Source organism: Diabrotica virgifera, chromosome 6 (assembly GCF_917563875.1).
Source record: "Diabrotica virgifera virgifera chromosome 6, PGI_DIABVI_V3a".
In the NCBI taxonomy this organism is placed as follows: Eukaryota; Metazoa; Arthropoda; class Insecta; order Coleoptera; family Chrysomelidae; genus Diabrotica; species Diabrotica virgifera.
In genome coordinates this window covers 252,192,423-252,215,073 of record NC_065448.1, presented here as the reverse complement: position 1 = coordinate 252,215,073, position 22,651 = coordinate 252,192,423, and the positions used below count along the sequence as shown (strand labels likewise).

The following is a 22,651-nucleotide window of genomic DNA, read 5'->3' as shown; positions in this document are numbered from 1 at the left end:
AATCGGCTGCAGGAAACATAATATAGGTTATTATTATATATTTTGTTTCTCTGAACTAGCAAGTGCTCTTATGAACATTATTGAAGAAATGTGTGAAAACGGAATTTCCATGACTATGGTGGATATTAAAAATCGTATAAAAACTATTCTAACAACCATGCTGCGGAGCGGAGGCTAGAAAAATAAAAAGTTGGTTTTTAAGAGTTATGGTGTTACTCTTTCCAATAAAAACTTAAATTGCTCCTCAGTCATTCTTAAAATTTTTAAAGTTATACTTCTTTACGCGCGATATGAGGGTGAATTTTTATATGTTAAAACCTACGATCCCGGCGCATGTGCATTATAACTTTGTTCTGATTGGATGTTCAAATGACATGTCAAAAATTATCCAATATGGCAGCTGTGGTTTGGACGGTTGACGGTTTGGTTATGTATGGTTGTTGCGTTTTAAAATTTGTGGGAAGAGAAACAACAAAGGTTAGTTAATAGTTATACTGCCTTTTTAAAGAGTTTTCATATTATATTTTTGAAGTTATACTTCAAAATGTTTTAATTTATGTATGTATCAGTCCAGAAAAGGTGTGGAAAGAATATATTAGTGTTTTTAAATATATTTTTCTACAAACGTGTTAAAAATGCAATTTTTAGGACTCCATAGGAGCGTTAAAAATGCTACTTTAAGGCACTAGTGCTTTAAAAATTTTAAGGCAATGCAGTTAAAAGTGAATTGTCAAATTGTGAAACGTCAAAATATTTATATTTCATTTATTAACATTAATATTAATAATACAACTTGCGCAATTTGAAAAAGGTGGTTTAAAAGGCTTTTTATTATAATTTTGTGTCTTTGGATTTGTCTTCCTTGGGCGTAAAATAATAAAACATCTATACCCTATTCCACGAACATACGCCTGTTTTAAATTATTCGACAACGAATATTTTACTGTGCAAAATAAGAAGAACGAAAGTAAATTGCAAATTACATTGTTGTTTATTGGAATAATTATTAGCGCCATTTACTTTCGTACTTCTTATGTTGCACAGTAAAATATTCGTTGTCGAAGTAATCCAAAACAGGCGTATGTTCGTGGAATGGCCCATATTTTTATATTTCACTTGTCACCGTGATGTATAATTATGTATATCTGAAAGGTAAGTAGCATGCGGCTTGATGGCCTTGTTGGTAGAGCATTTGACCAGAGATCAAAAAATCGCGAGATTGCGGGTTCAAATCCCGGACGATTCATACTTTTTTCTTTATTTTTTTAAATATTTGGCATTGTTAAGTTTTGGTTCATTTTTGGTAATTATTGTTAATTTTTTGTATTGTAACTGTTAAGTAGGTATATTTATTTCGTTGAAATTATATTAAGTAAGAAGTATAACTTCTTACGTGCGTACAAAGTACACACACATTCTTTTTTAATATTCTTCTGGTTCTTCATCTCTTAGTTCTTATAATAACCTAGCCCAGCGGTTCTCAATCTTTTTGAATCATGTACCACCAAATACTTTTTATTATTTTTGGTACCACGTAACTAAAATAACTACCTAGCTAGGTGATCTAATTAACTATATAGTCCAGGGTAATAAGGTTTTTTCCATGACATTTGAACAGCCAGGGTACTGATGCGTTTTTTCGGCAGGTAATACCTATAAGAGCAGATTGTAACTATTTCCTGCGTAGGATCTGGCGGCCATTTTTATTTATAAACAATTAAGTGTCAAAAAATGGCATTTTTCACTTTGTTTTTCAAATCAATGGAAAACAGGAAAATTTATGGTTTTTTTAGTACAAATATCTTCGACATTATGTAAAAAGCTTTAAAATGACGTATTACAAAGTTTGATATATTATATACTCATTTATTTTTAATATAATTGTAAATACAGGTCGAAATTGTAAAAAAAAAATTATTTTCGCAATAACTGTTGTGAAAATTAGTGTACAGCTTTAAAATTTTTTTCAAATAAGGGTTCTTTGGTGCTTAACATAATGTGGTAAAAATTTCAAAGCGATTCATTTAATTGTTTAAATTTGATTCAAATTGTTTATCCCAGAGAGCATTTTTTTGCAATAACATAAGTCAGAAGAAAATGACGTTAGAACCATTCCACATGTGTTAAATAAAAGGCCATGGGCTATGTTTTCAACTTGGTTTAAAAAAAGTGAATAAAAAATGCATTTATTAGTAATAAATAATTATGCAAAAGTATCGTAAATCTTTCCTTATAAACTTTTTATTTTGTTATATAAAAAATTATACATATTTATTACAATTGTTTATCAATTATGATATAGATAACATTATTTGGTAGTTGTGCACTTAAAACAGGGTAAAAAAGTTAATTTTTTTGGAAAAAGTTATTCAAAAAGTTTATAAAGAAAAATTGACGATACTTTTGCATAATTATTTATTACTAATAAATGCTTTTCTAGTCACTTTTTTAAACCATGTTGAAAATTTAGCTCATGCTCTTTCATTTGACACCTGTGGAATGGTTCTAAGATCATTTTTTTCCGACTTAGATGTTATTGTAAAAAAAATGCTCTCTGGGATAAACAATTTGAATAAAATTTAAACAATTGAATGAATCGCTTTGAAATTTTTGTCACATATTAAACACCAAAGAACCCTCATTTGACAAAAATTACAAAGCTGTACACTAATTTTTACAACAGTTATTGAGAAAATATATTTTTTTGCAATTCCGACATTTTTTCGCAATTATATTAACAATAAATGAGTATATCAAACTTTGTAATACGTCATTTTAAAGCTTTTTCCATAATCTCAGTCAATCTCAGAAAATGCCATTTTTTGAGAGTTAATTGTTTATAAATAAAAATGGCCGCCAGATCCTACGCAGGAAATAGTTATAATTTGTTCCCATAGGTATTACCTGTCGAAAAAACGCTTCAGTACCCTGGCTGCTGTCACGAAGAGGGTATATTTTTGTCTTATTACCCTGGCCTAATAATAGTGGTGCTGATTTTGGCTGTTTTTGCGTTTTGTGTACCACCTCAACTAATGATATGTACCACCAGTGGTACATGTACCACAGATTGAGAACCGCTGACCTAGCCGATGCCCATAGTTCACTTCTACGTTTAATCCATTCTCTACACTCTACACCACAATCTTCTTTTGCTTCTCACAGTATTAAACACAATAAATTTTTTAAATAGCAATACACAGGACTACATTTAAAATGCCGCGATGAATCTCTGTTGGCGCCATTTTTTTACTGAAATGCCACAGTATTTATTGTGGAAATAGCATAGGTAATCAGTTTTGTTTAGAATCAATCAAAATCTAAAAAAAAATACGGTGTGACGTGCAACTCATGTGGAGTATGGCGTCATTTAAGTGTTTCAGTGAATTGTTTATGGCTTCTATTTTATGTATTTTGCTATAAATTTCGATTACATATTTCGCTAACTGTAAATTTTATGTATTTTTCTATAAATTTGCTCTTGCAGATAACAGTAACCGTAAATTTTCCATTAAAAAGTTATAATTCTGGCACTGTATGGATGTATAGTAATATTATTATTATTGCTTTTATGCTTTTCCTTTTAAAATCAATCAAACCTGGGGTGCAGTGAATATTTATTAATCCCAGAAAATAATTAAATCTTGGACTATTTGTTTTTTGTCGTCGTTACCTGCTTTGAATAATGCAATGCTAATTTGTAACCTGTTTTTGATGGAAATTCCAACACCAAGTATTTAATATACAGCTATTCTATTTGCATAGATACAGTAATAGACCTGGATCCCGGGTACCAAAAAAAAGTTAATTAATAGCAAGCTGAAAATTTGTTAATAGCTTAAGGTGTCTAGTCCGACAAACTTTGATGTACGAGAACACTGGAACAGGGGAAGTTTTAATTGTAGTTTAAAAATTTGGAACGTCAGATTACGAAAACGTTCCATGTATTTTGTCGGACAGAACATCCAATTGATTTGTTACCCTTTCATTAAATTTTTATGCAAAAATCAGACTGATATTCCTAACCAACATGATTCCTGTCATTTGACATGTTCTTCGTATTCCAAATGATAACAAATCAATTTGAAGTTCGGTCCGACAAAATACATGGAACGTTTTCGTAGTCTGACGTTTCAAATTTTTAACCTGTTCCACAATTAAAACTTCCCCTGTTCCAGTGTTCCCATACATCAAAGTTTGACTGACTAGACACCGTTAACCTATAAACAAATTTTCAGCTTGCTGTTAATCAACTTTTTTGGTACGCGGGATCCAGGTCTATAAACGAATTGTTTGCATTAGAAGGAGCTTTCAAATCATAAACATTGTAGAGTAAAGGACAACAACTGGATCTAATTCTTAACGACATTGTTTGAAAAAATCTGAAGACTGGATTTTTGAAATTACCTGCAACTATTTATGGAATTTATGGGTGCTTATTTGATGGAAATTTTAAGTCCACCAGCTTTCAAGGGAAATAAACTAATAAAAATATGATAATTGATGGATTCGACCGTTACTTGATGGAAGTTCATTTTATCTAACAATAAAAAACTGAAAACGTTTGTTTTCTATACTTCCACAAAATTTATTATATCTAAGTGACTACAGCTGTTTCGGCGGAGTGCCTTTCTCAAGTAATATTACTTGAGAAAGGCACTCCGCCGAAACAGCTGTAGTCACTTAGATATAATAAATTTTGTGGAAGTATAGAAAACAAACGTTTTCAGTTTTTTATTGTTAGAAAAAATATGATAAATGTACTGTGCATAAAACTTGAAAATAAATTGAAATAAAAAAAGAGCATAAGAGCGTAGTTTTATCTATTTTGTCATATGGGATGGAATGTCGGACGTTAAAAACAGAACACATCTCTTCATTCTAATGCTGGTCTTTGGTCTTCCTCTCCTTCTTCTATTCCACATTGAACATAGCCATTACATAGTTTAAGGTTTGTCTTGGCCGTCGTCCATCTTTCATTCACATTACATGCCCGTACCATAAAAGATGTTTGGATTCTATTGTATCTACGGTATTGTAAATATGTACTTCCTGTTTTTCTTCTTATTTCCTCATTTGGGATGTGATTAAGTCTGGATATCCAATATCCAAGACGCTCTTCTTAGATAGTCCATTTCTACTATGTACTTCCACTTTTTTCAATATCATTTGCCAACATTCAGATCCGTACGTCAAAATTGGTTCTGCAACAGACTTGTAGATTATCATTTTTGTTCTAAACTAATCTTAGGAGACCAAAGTAACGAATTTAATGTTTGTAGCACATTTCGGCCCTATTGTAGTTTCTGTTGAATGTACCATTTCGATGTTCCTTCCTTCGCTATCATTGTCCCTAGGTATTTAAATTCTTCGCATTTTGTTAAGTACATATATCTGTAAACGAGAGTTGTGGGTCTCTTTCTTCGTCCTTTATTCTATAAGATATTTCGTTCTGGAATACCTGGGCCGAAGCTAGGACAAATAATCCCCGGACAAAAAATCCCCAGACAAAAAATCCCCATAAAAAATCCCGGACAAATAAACCCCACATATTTTTTTGGACAAAATATCCCCACAAAAAATCGCGGAAAAAAAATCCCCAAGAAATATTTGCTATCGAATAGTTCTCTAAAAGTTTTCCCGAAATTTTAACAAATTTCGAATTCCAATTCCATGCTGAAAACTTTAAATTATGCATGACAAAAAAGTGTGAGTTTTGTCAAAAATCGTGGAAAATATGGGGAATGAGCTAAGGCCCCGTTTTCATGACAGGCAAGTAACGCGCGATTACAACTACATACATTTTACTTGAGACCGTTCACATGCCAACACGCGTCTTAATGACCTAAGGCTACGGCTCCACGGGCGAGAAATTGACGCTAGCAGTAGCAGTAAAATGAACTTAAGGTTCCGCGGAACGGAATAGGAATAGCCGAACTGTACCGACTACAGGACTTGTGCGTAGTCGGTTCAGTTCGGCTACTCCCATTCCGTTCCGCGGAACCTTAAGTTCACTTTACTGCTACTGCTAGCGTCAATTTCTCGCCCGTGGAGCCGTAGCCTTAGACGTACGTAGCATGTGAACGGTCTTCAGTAAAATGTATGTAGTTGAAATCGCGCGTTAAGCGCCTGTCATGAAAACGGGGCCTTAGCTCATTCCCCATATCTTCCACGATTTTTGAAAAAACTCACTCCTTTGTCATGTAAAATTTGAAGTTTTCAGGATGGAATTGAAATTCGAAATTTATTAAAATTTCGGAAAAACTTTTAGAGAACTATTCGACAGCAAATATTTCTTGGGGATTTTTTGTCCGAGATTTTTTGTGGGGATTTTTTGTCCGGTGATTATTTGTCCGGGGATTTTTTGTCCGGGGAATTTTTGTCCAGATTAATTATTTGTCAAGATTATTTGCCCGGACCCCCTGGGCCATATTACTAGGGGTGAAATGTATGAAATGCTAAGATTTACCTTGCAAGGAAAAACCAAAGGTAAGCGGAAGATTAGCGGAAGAAGCATTTCTTGCCTAAGAGTTCGGAAATACATAATACAATTGAAGCACTGTACACATCTTCAGAGCAGCTGTTATTTAAATTTCTTGAATTTTGAAACATTTTTCAAAATATGACTTTTTTAGTACATAGTATTTTTACTACATAGTATTTTGCATTGTAACCATTACTTCTTTCCTAAAATAGATATTGTATAACTTAATTAAAAGACATGTATAGTCTACCAGACCGCAAACATTCAAAAAAGGTTAATAAAATAGGTATCTCTACGGTGTATACGCCTACCAACGACTGATTCACTTTTGAATAATATATTTGCTTGGTGTCTCGAAAATATTGGTCATAAATTATACCACACATTCTGGGGTCAAAAATAGTGTTCGATTGAACCTAACTTACCTTAGTACAAATATGCTCATAAAAAAAGTTACAGCCCTTTGAAGTTACAAAATGAAAATCGATTTTTTTCAATATATCGAAAATTATTGGAGATGTTTTATTGAAAATGGACATGTATGATTCGTATGGCAGGAACATCTTAAAATCAAAATTAGAGTGACATTTGTCCACCCCATAAAAGTTTTATGGGGGTTTTGTTCCTTTAAACCCCCCCAAACTTTTGTGTACGTTCCAATTAAATTATTATTGTGGCACCATTAGTTAAACACAATGTTTTTATAACTTTTTGCCTCTAAGTACTTTTTCGATAAGCCAATTTTTATCGAGATGCGGCTTCTTTTTAATATGTTTACATAACAATTTTATGGGGATTCAGTTCCTTTAAACCCCCCAAATATTTGTGTACGTTCCAATTAAATTATTATTGTGGCACCATTAGTTAAACACAACGTTTTATAACTTTTTGCCTCTAAGTACTTTTTCGATAAACCAGTGTTTATCGAGATATTTTGAATATTTGTCGAACTTGTCGAATCGAATATTTGTACGATTATACGAGTAGAGACCTGATAATAATCTGAAAATTTATTTATAATTTACATTTTTAGGTATATTTTGAAAAAGAAGCCACATTTCGATAAAAGGTGACATCAAAAAAAGACTAAAGAGGCAAAAAAGTTTTAAATACACTGTGTTTAACAATGGTACCATAATAATAGTTTAATGGGAACGTACACAAACATTTGGGGGGTTTAAAGGAACTAAATTCTCATAAAATTGTTATGTAAACATATTAAAAAAGAAGCCGCATCTCGATAAAAATTGGCTTATCGAAAAAATACTAAGAGGCAAAAAAGGTTTAAAAACGTTGTGTTTAACTAATGGTGCCATAATAATGAGTTCCTTGGAACGTACACAAAAGTTTGGGGGGGGGGGGTCTTAGGGAACAAAACACCCATAAAACTTTTATGGAGTGGACAAATTTCACTCTAATTTTGTTTTAAGATGTTCCTGCCATACGAATCATACATGTCCATTTTCAATAAAAAATCTCCAATAGTTTTCGATATATGTATTGAAAAAATCGATTTTCATTTTGTAACTTCAAAGGGCTGTAACTTTTTTTATGAGCACATTTGTACTAAGGTAAGTTAGGTTCAAGCGAACTATTTTTGACCCCAGAATGTGTGGTATAATTTATGACCAATCTTTTCGGGACACCCTGTATAATAAACGATTTTATGTCAACTGTCTCTCTATCATGTGATAATATTAGATTAATAAAACTTTTCAGTTTTCAGCTGACAAAAAGATGTCCAGTATACAAGCAGTTCAAGAAGGAATGCCTTAGGGCAGCATTTTATCACCGATAATATAATATAATTTCTACTCTCCACGGTTCTGTGCGTCTTGTTGTCATTACTTGGACATTCGTCCAAGGATGTCCTTGGATGTCGTCCATCCAGCGTGTTGGTGGTCGTCCTCTTCTGCATTTGTCTTCTCTGTACGGTGGAGAGTGGCGAAAAATGTGAGAGATTATGTCCAGCAGTGGACGACAGAAGAGGTTGTATAAAGATGACTATATAATATTTTTATTTCAAATTGCCTACTGATGCCAGAACAAACTCAGCCCTATTGTAGACGATACGGCAATCTACAAGGCAGCCAACGACAACAGGAGCATCGTCGAGTGACTTAAAAACCACTTAAGGGAGAATTGCAGACTATGCAGACAAATGGAAGGTAAAGATTAATACAAATAAGACCCAGTTCATCATATTTACAAGCAGCTCGTACCAAACAGAGAAGAATTAACGATGAGAGGAAATAGAATCCAGTCAGAATAGGTCGTAAAGTACCTAAGGAGTCCATCTATATAGTCAAATACTTAAGTCAGGCGAATTTAAAATACAATTTGTTGCTTTAAATTGATTTTCCTCCACTCTCTAAAAAGTGTAGTTAGTGAGTTTTAGTTATAATAGGACGAAATTAAAACAATGTCTATCATTGTGGGATCGGTACTCACCTGAGGGACCACAGACGTTCGGATACAATAAGAGTCTCTTTGGAAAGATAATAAGTCGACTTTACTAAGTAACCAGACATTTACTCATCACAAACACTACACTTTACACTATAATCTGATTGCGACTGGCAACTGGATCAATATCTGCCATTAAACAAAACTATGTAAGAGAATCTCTAAATTTAGTTAATAACTCAGGATAGTTTCAGGATGAAACTACATATTTAAATTACACTATTATTTTATGCTTGTATGTAGGTATAATTTATTGAACAGAAAATTATTTGTTTTGAGTCATACAAAATGTTACCTTTGTTGTTTTAAATTATTACTCACAAAATTCATATTTTGGGTTTGTAAGTGATAGTTCACAATTTTATTCAAGGGGTAATAATAATAACTTTTAAAAAAGTTAATAAATTGGAATAAGTATCTCGCCCAATGTAGAGCTAAGAATTTCTCGTTATTTCGTAGTGACGTAATTTTTTAACACCCATGTGCACTAACATTTTGACTTGATTTGTTAAATTTTGATGCAGTTAGTTTATAGTAGAATTCGTTTTATTGTGTTATTACCAAAGTCAGGCAAATATGCAAGCTAAAATGGAAGATATATTCGCATATATATGCATATTATTTGTGTCAAATATGCATGTATATGCATTTATTTATGTCAAATATGTATGTGTATGCATGTATTATTTGTGTCAAATATGCATGTATGTACATAAATATTTTAAGTATGAAAGTTGCTGTGGTGCTATTTTATTTTCACCAATTCTTTGAAAAGTATAAGTGGTTCGGAAGAATCTACTGGCTTCAATTCAGCAAAAATTTCTGCATAAAACATTGCAGCCTCTAATCAAGTTCTCATCCAGTAACAATAGGTTTTGGTGGAAGAGGAAGATTCGGCAAATGTTCTTTATACAACTGATACCTTATAGGTGCCTTAAGAAATATTTTTTTCATATTTGAAATAAAATTATTAACAAGGGGAAATTTATTTCTAATTTCTTCTGCGACAGTATTTAAAATATGTGCTAGGCACGTTGTATGTACTAAACAAGGATAAAATTTTTTCAAATTTCTTCCTACTTTAACCATGTAAGGTACAGCATCTGAAAAAAAAATAAAATTTTTCGTTGGGAACAGCTAAAGGAAGAAAAAAAAATGCCAAACTGTCTTGCAAAAACCCTTAAAACTGTTACCTAGTGCGTTGGTTTTAGAGAGATGATCTAAGAGATCCGATTAATAAATGTGCGATGTAACGTCCAGAAGAATCAATTGTTTCATCCACACATACATAAAAATAATTGTCTCCTATTGTCTCTATTTTTATGTTACTCAGTACCGCAGAATATACCTACAGAATCGATCTAGTTTCTTCTTAAGCTTCTTTCACTTGGAATATTCCATTTGCAGTATTTTCCAAGAAATATTCGCAAATTTTCGTTTGATAATTTGGACAAAGATATATTTTAGCTTAACAATGCTTCGAACAGATCATGGTTAAAAAATTTCTCTTGCTCACTTGATTTCCGATTAGTTGAGTTTAAGCACCTAGATGTCGAATCTTGCTTTTTCTCTCCCGATTCTAATTTATTTTTTTTAGCGGTGTGTAAAGCAGTTTTGCAATGCTGGACTATTTGGAATTTCTTTCGCATGGAATCTGCAAAAAAAATCCTACAGTAAACTAAATATTTTAGATCGAAGGTTATTTAAAGCATTTTAAATTAAAAATGTATATTTTTTGGTTTTCTGATTATTTTTATGCAATTTAAAATATTTAGGTTTACTTTGTATTTACTTACTGCATGCTGAGCATAATAATTTTCCCATATCAATGACCAATTTTGGATGCCTTGATCCACACAGAAATATCAGGTACAAAGTACCTATTTGAACCACGAATAAACAAATAAATTCGCTTTGAAAACCTATTAAGTATATGCACTTTATTTTTAAATATACCAGTATATGCAAAATTCAAGAGAAACTACAAAAATATGCAAATGCATATGCATATGCACTATTGCATATTTGCCTGACTCTGGTTATTACTTTACTGTAAAAGTTTGCACTATATCCACAATGTGTAAACCTTTTTTTTTAATATTACTAAATACTTTTTTAGATTTTCCACATAATTATATAGACATAGATATTGCATTTATTTTACACAATCTCAGTGTAATTCTTGTTTTTTTTTCTAATTTGTTACATGTTCAGTGTTCTGTAATCTTTATATGTCACGGAAAAAAGTGGTAAAAAATATATAATATTTTACCTTGATTCAAAACATACATGTAGACAAGACAAAAAGCTCGGCTTCGTTCGAAAAAATATTCCCCTGAGATATTTTTGCATAATCACGTTCTTGAAATACTCCAAAATAATGTTCAAGAAGTATCCAATGCAAAAAGTGGTTCTAATAATTTATTAAATGCAACAAATTTTAAACACTTATTATGAATTTTTATTAATTTTTTTTAAATATCCAATCTCCCATTGGACCATTATCAGTGGAAAACCTAGAAATAAGTATTACCACTTTAAAAATAAAGCGAACAGGTGAAATTTTGACGGTTAAAAATTAAGCATGTGGTAAATAGTAGTTAGAATAGAATAGAAATCTGCTTTATTGCCATGAAAAATTTTACAATTTTATCGACAAAGCTTATAAATAGTCAAAAAAACAAAACAGTAACAATCCAATTTACTAAAATTACATAAATCGTCAATATATTTAAATAATAATAATAATAATGAAGTTAAAACAGAAATAATCAATTGCAAAAATTTAAATAAAGTGCAAATGCATAGTGTACTTAATAATTAATAAAATAGGTTTAAAAGTTAAAAAGTTAAAAAGTTAAGCCGCTGCATATGACACCCAAATATAGATAAAAAAATAATAAAAATACTACTTGTGCAAAGGGTACTGTAATTTCTTAGTTATTGACTAAAAAATCTTCTACTGAATAATTAATCCGGTCAACTTAGACATCAAAATGCTTGGCAAATAACAAAAATTGCCGGAGAGCCAAATTTTGGTGGAGAGCTAGGGTATACCATAACAAATAAAATTTAAAAAGTCCCCATCGATCCCATGTGTGCGTCAAAAGTTATTCGGGGTCAAAGGTCAAAATTTGAGATTTTTTGGATTTTTTTCGAAAACGGTAAGTTTTATCAAAAAAAACCTCAAACCAAAATTGTAGATCTTAACATTCTCTACAAAAATTGTCCTTACAATTTTTTTCCTAAGAGTTACTATTCCTGAGATATCGCGATTTTAAAAGTTACTTTATACATTATATGCACATATAAGCCACGTATATACATATGTGGCCCTTAAGACAAGTATAAATGCCTATTTGTGTCCCTTTTATATAGTATATTATACTATTCTGAAAATATTTCTTCAAAAGGTAATCAGTCCCAAACTGAATTTCCCCTATCCACGTGGCCTTGAGAAACATTTAGCTATACCATTGTTTAAAAAAGAACAGATTGTCTATTATAGGCAATGGCTACAGTATTGTCCGTAGGTCTGGTTCATAATATTATCTGTTTCTTTTAGTGCTAAAGGTTCAGTTCAAGTGAATATAAGTACTTATTACAAGCGTCTACAATTTAGTACCGTTACCGTTATTTGTACAATTTTATAGTTTTAAAAATGTCTCAGTTTTGCTTTATTTGCAATAAACTTTTACATATTGAATATTGAAGTGAAACAAGCTAAAAATGACGCAGATGTCCTTATAATTGAGACACTAATTGAAAAATTTAAGGCAACAAACACAATTGTAGTTGGTGAAGATGTTGATTTGTTGGTACTGATTACTGCAAGGACTCCAGTAGATAAAGTTATTTATTTTCTGAAACCTGGAAGGGCTCAACAGCGAACAGAGATATATTCTTCAAATAGTTTATCGGCTTATCCCAAATGCCAAAAGTACATTTTATTTTTACATGCGATAACCGGCTGCGACACTACGTCCGCAATGTACAGAAGGGGCAAAACGTCAGTACTTAAAATTATTCGAAAAAAAAAAAAGATTTGACTGACTGCTGTAAAGTTTTTACAGAACTTGATTCTACACCGCAAACAATAATTACGGAAGGAATTCGCTTTCTTCTTGCGGTTTATGGAGCTCCAAAAAAAATTATTTGTCTTGATAAATGCCGATACTTAACTTTTGTAAAAAATACGCGAAACAAGAAACAAGTACAACTAGCATGTCTTCCTCCAACATCAGCATCTGCTTTTCAACATTTGTATCGAGTATATTATCAAGTTCAAACATGGCTAGGCAATGAACTCAATCCAGAAGACTGGGGTTGGAAAATAATAGATAATACTCTGGAACCGATTAAAACCTTACTCCCACCTGCTCCAGAAAAACTCCTTACACTATTTTTTGCAATTGCAAAAAAGGTTGTAGTGCCAAATGTGGATGTAAAAAAGTCGGGTTGCTGTGTTCTCTAGTGTGTACCAACTGCCAAGATCAGTCTTGCTCAAATGTCCAGTTTAGTACAACAGAGGAAGACTCCTGTGATTTTAATGAAGAGACCAATGACTCAGTCACATTTGAACAATTTTTGAACATCCAGCAAGAGGAAGAGGAAGAAGATGAAATCGAAGAAGACTGTTGAAGTAGACTTTCAAGAATATGAATCTGATTAAAATATCTAAAGAAATCAAAACAATAGTTAACCTAATAATCAATAACAATATCAATAATCAATATCAATAATAAGGTAATATCTAGAACTTGACCGGTATTGTTTCCTTAAATTATCCTAAAATTGTCAAAACAGTTAGTGGAGTAGGCCTACAGGGGAAACCACGGTAAAAAAACGCGCCGAGTACACTACCTCACAGGTGGTGTGGAAACGTGTGCATATCATGTATAATGTGACTCTTTGAATCGCGATATCTCAGGAATGGCAACTCTTAGGAAAAAAATAGTAAGGACTATTTTTGTAGAGAATTTTAAGATCTACAACTTTGGTTTAAGGTTTTTTTTTGATAAAACTTACCGTTTTCGAAAAAAATCCAAAAAATCTCAAATTTTGACCTTTGACCCCGAATAACTTTTGACGCACACATGGGATCGATGGGGACTTTTTAAACTTTATTTGTTATGGTATACCCTAGCTCTCCACCAAAATTTGGCTCTCCGGCAATTTTTGTTATTTGAAATGTCTATATAGACCGGGTTAAATATGGTCTTTCAGACAGGTAGGCTTTTGTCAGTTTACGGAATTTGTGGAAAGATGGTGCCGATTTTAGTTGTAGGGGGAGATGGTTATACATTTTTTTTTGCGGAATATAATATCGATTTCTTTACTAACTCCGAGGACGAGGTTGGCAAATAGACGTCAAACGTAGAATTTCTCGTGAAGTAGTCTCGTCTATGCATCCAGTAATTGGAACTAGCCACAGTTTTTAAATGTAACACTTCACTACGTCGATGTTATAATATAACATTTTGTTGAAGTGAATATACCGATCCCAGCTCGAAAACATGAAATCAATCCAGTGAGAGGTGACGACTTCTTCTTCTTCTTCTTCTTTTTGTATAGAGATGACTGTCTGTTTTTTCAATGTGCCTCTAGTAAGTTGTCGTTCCATCGTTTTCTTGGTCTTCCCACTGATCGTCTTCCTATTGGGGAACCGTCTCTCGCTGTCCTGACTACCCTATTTGTTGTCATTCGGCTTACGTGGTCATTCCATTCTATTTTTCTGTTTCATAAAATCCTTTATAAAAGGTATATTTGTTAAAATCCCTATACAGGGCTACATCAAAGACAGAATTAGTTTTCGATCGGTTGACCGATCATCATCAGTGCAATCTTAGAATCTACATGCAAGCCACCAAAGTAAAAATAACAGGGTAAAAACCCTTTACAATTGATCCGTCATTGGAACATATGACAAAGATGTCAATTATAACATGGATGATTAAGATATCCAATATTTTTCGCCCGAGGTACCAATGAGCTCTATCTGACAAGTTCATATCATGACTGTATGGAAGCAAGTCTTGATGTGAACAGATGTGATGAGTCTACATTTACAGTAAAGTCCTGTGTTTTGGTTATCTGTGGGCAAATTTTCAGTCAAATCGAAAGACATGTATTTTGGGAATGGAGGAGAATGTAAAAAAACGGCATTTTAAAGTTTTCTACACCTAAATTTCATCAAAAACTTGTTATATAATCTAAAATAAACTTTTTAATCTAAATAACTTGTTAGAATATATTTTAATGCATTTTTAAATCCCTACTATTAAAACATTATTTTTTCCCATTGATATTTTACGATAAAAAAATGCAAATTTGTTTAAATAAATACCAAATCACTATAAAGTGTTCGTGGACCCTCAATTACAACTTGTGCACCTCCATTTTTATTTCACGCCAACGTAGACCCCCGTTGAGTCCCTCGTGGACCCCTGGGGTCCACCTGGACCACTTTGGGAATCACTGATATATACTATAGTGACTAGTGGACCGAGTAGAATAGTATAGGTACCTATCTTGGAACAATAGTAAATGAACAATGGGATCACTCACCAGAAGTAAAATGTAGAATAGTGAAGGCTAGGAGTGCATTCAATAACATGGCCAAACTCTTTACGAGCCACAACCTTAATCAGGAGATAAAAGTAAGGCTTCTACGATGTTATATCTTCTCAATATTATACTACGGAGTTGAATCCTGGACACTCACTGAAGCGATGGAGACAAAACTTGAAGCCTTCGAGATGTGGCTATACAGGCGAATCCTTAGAATATCCTGGACGGACAAGATAACTAACGAGAACGTACCACAACCGTACTACGAAGAATGGGGAAGAAAGAGAGGTTATGTATACGATTAAAAGGAGAAGGTTAGAATATCTGAGACATAATGAGAAAGTACACTAAATACAGATTACTGAAGGTAAGCCTTCAGTAACCCTGAGGAATTGGGAGAAGAAGAATATCATGGTTAAAGAACCTCAGGAAATGTTTCTCCACAACAACAACTAATATATTTAAAGCATCAGTTAATAAAATAATTATAGCCAGAATGATCGTCAATATTGGAAACGAATAGGCACCAAAAGAAGAAGGCACAGATCAGAGTGTCCTGCAATTTAAATCTACCGTCCATAGCTCCTTGAGAGTCTATCCATCTCCAGAGTTTTCTGGGTATTTTCATTTAGGAAATTTTAGAAAGTACTCATTGAATTATTCGTGTACGCCAATGACAATCTGGATTTGCAAGAATATAATTTTAATTGAAAGAACCGGTCGGTACAGCAAACATGATAACACTGTTTAGTGTTTAAATAAAATAATAAAGAGACAGGGACTGGATGCTTTGGAAATCCCAATGTCATTCTAGTTTACGCTACTGTAACTTTATCAGAGGCTGGAATTTTTTAGAAAAATTATGTATATAAATAACACTATAAACTAATGATTATTATTTTTAAATTGTGTTGGAACTGATGCAATTTAATATTCATGTTTTAAAATGATACAGAAAGTACTTACAAAGACGTAAAAGGAAGAGTACCAGTAAAAGGGGAAAGATCGGAAGAATTTAATTGGAAGAGAATTATTACCTAAACAAAGATATGGTCTCAGCCCTTTGCTATTCATAAAAGGAATGAACGAATTGATAAGAAATATTAGAGTAAAAACCAACAAACTACAGACAATAATAGGATGCCATAGATTACAACCGGTAACAATGGAGTCCTTAATGTAGCCATAAAACATAGTACCAATAGCAGATTCCGAGAATACAATGCAGAAACTAATGAGTATATGGGTAGAACAAATAGAAGAACTAAAAATGGAAATAAACAAGGAAAAATGTAAGATAATGATAGTCAGCGCCTAAGATGATAAGGAAGATAATGAAATAAAGATAAAATGTAAAAACTATAAATTGGAAATATTATGTAGTTACAACTTACGAATAACTAGGAAGTATAATTACTAATGACGGAAAAATAGACTGCGAAATAACAAACAAAGCAAAGAAATCAAACAAGTTATACTATACGTTAGCCCCAATACTGGGAAAAAGAGACTTGCATGAGAGACAAGGATAAAAACATATAACACAATAGTGATACTGGCTGTGCTCTATGCAAGTGAAAACTGGGCAATTCTGGAAAAACATACGAGCAGCATAAATGCAATGGAGATAAGACACCTAAGAAGAATAGGTGAAAAGAAAAAATGGGATAGAGTAAGCAACCAGACTATTAGGAGAATGGCCAACCAAGAACCGATAATGAATAAAATAGCAAAGAGACAAATGAAATGGTATGGGCATTTGATGAGGATACAACCCAACATAATAGTAAGAAAAGTCCACTAAGAAAAGAACATCGCAAATAGAAAAAAGAGGCAGACAAAAAAATAGATACAGTAAGTAGTAGAGGCAAGAAAAGTTAAACAAAAATCACTGGAGAAATTGAAAATATTGATAGGAAATAGAAAAGAATGGAAGGGATGGGCGAATGGAAATTAAAATAGCCCAAAACCGACACCCTGATAGGATAAAAGAAAGGGGATAAAGAAAGAATATTTGAAAATGTAGGAATTAAGAATTACATATTATCAATTTGTCGTTATAGCTGTAGTCAACACATATTTACTACAATTTTTAGCCTACTGATTAAGAGGGCTAAAAGGAACTACAATGTAAAAGGGGTTTTATCGTTTCATATATCCAATGACCCGCAAATATGAAAAAATCGCGGAGTGCTACCATTTAAAGGGGTGCGATTTTGAGAAAAGGGTTTTGAATTAGTCCTTATGCACTAGCATTAATTAATACCTACTACACACTACAAACCGGGTAGTTTTTAATCGATGGCACTAGGGTGCATTAGGATGGAAAAGTATATTAAAAAAAAGCAAAAAAAAACAACGAAAAAACGCAATTTTTTTGGCCCATGACTTTTTTCTTGGGGTTTAGGTAAGGTGGCACTGTTTCACAGAAAAAACTTTTATCCTTCCTCTTTAAAATGACGTTTGGTAAAAGTCTTTAGGGTTCATAGTATCTGAGATACGATCTTTCAAAGTTCGCAATCAGATCATTTTTGGGCCATTTTTCCTATATTGTCGCAAACACCTTTCTGTAACTTTCTACGTAGTTTTAGATATAATATGCAATAGTGAACATTGATTAGAAAAAAAAAATCAAAAAATCAGTCAATTATCTTCAAAATGGTCTACTGTAGAAGATTCTAGGACTAATTTTAGGATTACTACGATCTGTGGCTAATGGATTGAGTCCTAAGCCAAACCCCTTTTTACACACAGAGCTTTAAAAATTACAATGATGAATATTTTCTTAGATTTTTCATTTGTCATATTTAAACTAAGTTGAACTTGTACAACGACGATGTGATTAAAACAGTATTTTTGTCTCGAGAAAAAGACCACTTTGTGACATGTGTAAGTTAAAACATTGCTTTGTAGAAATTGCTACAATGTTTCAAATCTACATATTCATCAGATTTATAAATACGAGCCCAGACGCATATTATTGTGAATTGGACCAAAACCAATATGCAAAACGATTTTATTTTTCCGAATTAGAATTTGTAATTATTCTATAGAAACTATTAGATATAAATTAAGCGGATACGATTAAGCATATCATAAGTATTTGATATGTAGTTTTGCCAATTAATGAACAATATCTAATACCTATAAATATCAGCTACAATAATTATTGTAAAATAAACAAAAAGAAAAAATATTGCCTGTGGCAAATTAATTGGACTATCCGACTATCACTGAATCAGTGATAGATATTTATTTATCAAATAAATAATTGAATACTTAGATTTTGTTTTGTTTATACTAGATGTCGCTGTTGCGTCTGTTGCAAATTATTTTTAATAATTCCATGAGTCGCTCTGATGCAAGGGCGGATCCAGGGAGGGGGCCTCCGAGAATTTAAAAAAATATAAATTTAAATATTTGCAGTCCAAATGTTTTTAATTTCAAACACATATTTTCTGGACTAGAATTGAACAAAGACAGTAACAGAAGCTGCAGTAATGACATAGGATGTTTTATAAATCAAAATGTTGATAATTTTACAAAGTGCCAATTGTTATAACGACCTTGGCAGCCATCAAAATCATATCAATTTCCATATTCTATACACACAAAGAATAAAAAAGAAATGAAGCGTTACCTAAGTCACTAGCACTTAGAACAAAAGAATTGGTCAGTATTTTCGCACAGTCAAATGGAATTCTTTTACAAGTATTGCGTTTTAATTATTTTTCTAATGAAAAATATGGTCACAATAAAGGGATGACAGCCCCAAGCCTTGTCACGAAATCTTTAACATCTTTCACCAAACTCATGAGCAAAGACAGAGCCATACAGACACACCCATGAAAAATCATCATAACCAAGGAGTGCGTTCAGGTTGACCTGGATTTTATACAAAGTTATCGCAACCCTCAACAGTCAGTCATTAACCAAATAGACTCTCAGAGGTCTAAACAGATACAAAAAAAAATAAAGAAAGACTACGACCAATAGTAGGGTCTATCTACAGTGTTCTTATCTTGGGTCGACAAAATATTCCTCTAAGAGACCATCGTGATGATGGCCTTCTGCTTCTGGACGAAGATGTTGGACCTAGCAATAAGGGGAATTGTTAAGGTTTAAAATCGCATCAGGAGATAAGACTCTTAAATAACACCTATCCACAGCCTCTTCCTGAGCAACATAATTAGTATCACCAGTCAAAATCAATTAACAACATGTTGTGACGAAGAAATTATTTAAAAAATAATGAATTAGGTTCAAAGTGCCAATTATTACTCTGTCGGTCATATTTGACGAAACGACCGACGTATCCCACGTGGAACAGCTTCCTCTAAATTTGAGATACCTACATATACATATACAATAACAACATTAGTGAAGACTTTGTCAAGTCCATTGACGCTTATGAGAATCTAAAAATAATTAGTGAAAATCAAGAAAGAGGGAAAGAACAATGCCATTCAGGAGAAGCATTGGGGAAAAATAGTATTAAACTTGTTGTTGAAAGAACTGCACTTGGATCCGAAGAAATGTGTAGGAATCGGTACTACGGCACCGATGGTGAATTTTAAGGCACTTCTCACAGACCGTAAAAGTGTGAAAAGTACCTATGCCTTAAAACTCACCATTTTAACCTTAATTTTTTAAAATTACCCCCCGTACTTACCTCCGGTACCTCTCCCCAAAAAAGTTCATGGCCCCTCCCGAAAATTGGTCCTGGATCCGCCCTTGCTCTGATGAGTCCAAAAGAGGATGAAATGTGCATTAGCGAATGTTGATGGTCTCTGTATCGAAACTAAATCTTAAACTGTCTTTCTTTATTCTTTTGACATTTTAGAAGTATTCACATGACGAAATTAATTCCTTTCTTATTAATAAGTCATGTTTATATGGAACCAAACCTCAAAACCGCAAATACATAATGGTTGTCAATAAACATGTGTAATTATTATAAACTGTCTGCATTGTAGAAAGCTATAACGATAAAAATTAACCTTATCTGAGCGATTCAGGAACTAAAATGAAAAATCTTTTTATTAATATAACTGTAATCAGTATAAACTAATTGCTATCAGTGAAGTAGTGATATACGATATACCTACTGGATGTACACACATATTCATCGATAAAATTATTCGCATATTTTTATCTCACAAAATTGACGTTTATGACACAACATGTCACATTTTGAAATACTTGTTCTTGTCCATGGTGATCGCTAACGTCGGATAATACTGATATGACACGTGAAGAAGAACTCCTTGTTCATTCACTGCGATCCCGTGGCAGATAGACGGTTTCATTTAGAGATTGTTCCACCAGAATCTATACTTGGTCTGTCCATCGTCTTGAAGATCTTCTACTATCAATAGTTCCATAGTCCCCGTTCTTCTGGTTGTGTGGCTGAGTAATTTAGATATGGTTGGTTTACTTTTTTTAATAGCCGTCTTTTATATGAACCACTCATCAGACCATTCACGTGTGACCCATAAATATGTATCATGTTGCACATATCCAGTATTTCATCTATCCTGATCTCACCGATTGCTTTTAGATATCCACTGGTGTCTCTTCCAGTGGCGTAGCTAGCCCCACAGGGGCCCCATATCAAAGTTTGTCGCTGGGCCCTTTTCCACCACCGATATGGCATAGTGCTAAAAAAATTTTCAACAAAAGAAGCAAAAACGCTTGTATAGAATAGAATAGAAATATGCTTTATTTTCACGGAAAGTTTTACAATTTTATGGAAAGCTTACAAAGATTAGGAAAAAAAACAATAACAAATACAGTTTACTGAAATTACAAAAATATTCAATATTATTATAAAATAAAAGATAATGAAATAAAACAAAACAATATAGGGTGTTTCATTAATAATTGGAAATACGTAAATTCCTGGTCTCAAAATATTAAGGATTAACCCAAATCACCTACTCCGAAAATCCTTCCTAGGGGACATAAAGTTCTTTGAAGATGGTGACTTTTAATCAGTTTTTTTGAAATACCTCTAGAACACTTCTATTTAGAAAAACGAAAACTGCTACGTCTATTTATCTTCTAGATACAAATCGATTTCATAAATTGTGAATTTTTATTACCGGTCATATGCGTCCTCTTTGGGTAGGGCAAATGTTATTTTATCGCATAACTTTTTTGTCTTTGACTTTTAAGCATTTTTGACACTGGATTATTAAATCGTGAGATATTCTAGTACTAAAAGTTACTCTTACTTTAAGTCGGTAGGATACACCGTCTTCTAGAAAAATCGATTTGAAAATGTTTCACTTTTTGAATTTGAACAAAATTTTAAAAAAGTTTCAAAAAAAAATTGTGTATTTTACCGACCTAAATCAAGAGTAACTTTTATTACTAGAATACCTCATAATTTAATAATCTAGTGTCAAAAATGTTTTAAAATTAAACACACAAAAAATAATGCGATAAAATGCTGACCTACCCAAAACGGACGCATATGATCGGTACTAGAAATTCGCAATTGATGAAATCGATTCATCTCTGGAATAGACGTACCAGTTTTCGTTTTTTTTTTTTGGTTAAATCTTAATATTTTGAGCCCAGGAATCTACAGTTAAATTATTTCCAATTATTAATGAAACACCCTGCATATTGAAAAATTTAAATAAATTGCAAATTGCATAATACAACCTTAGAAACTAACAAGTTCTGCGTATAAAACCCTAATAAACTCTAATAAACTAAAGTCGAAAAATTGATTTGAATTGTTGAGACTCGTTGTTTTAAAACAGGTTCAGTTTTTTCAAGCCAAGTATAAATGTACATAGAAACTGAACGTAAACAAAGAAGCTCTGCACTTTAACGGCGAGCGCCTGGCAAATACATAGATATACCTAAATACAATTTACCTATAGATAAGGAACAGATTACACGAAAATATACGCAAACAATACACAGTGTTTCAATGTTTCAAATATTCAAAAGTAAAGCGATTACAAATATTGAAATTTGGCATTATACATTATACACTGTCTCACACACAACCAACGGTGAATAGACAATAAAAAGTAGCTTGAAAACAAAAAGCTCTGTAGTTATAGAAAGGCGGGAGGCAGAAAATAGATAGAGGTATCTGTACATAAATATAGTTTA

General features: G+C 32.6%; 1 protein-coding gene across 2 annotated transcripts in view; it reads right to left on the bottom strand.

Moving 5' to 3' along the window:
* The window catches only part of LOC114338117 (protein toll), a 123,972-nt gene extending 103,597 nt beyond the window's left edge, over nucleotides 1-20,375 (bottom strand). Inside the window, exon 1 of one of the 2 annotated variants that reach the window (XM_050653915.1) lies at nucleotides 20,190-20,375. In XM_050653915.1, coding sequence (XP_050509872.1) covers nucleotides 20,190-20,288 — 99 coding nt within the window. In that variant the 5' untranslated portion in view covers nucleotides 20,289-20,375. The remainder of the gene's footprint in view (nucleotides 1-20,189) is intronic. The other variant, XM_050653914.1, reaches the window with a different exon arrangement.
* Between the last annotated feature and the right edge of the window lie 2,276 nt (nucleotides 20,376-22,651).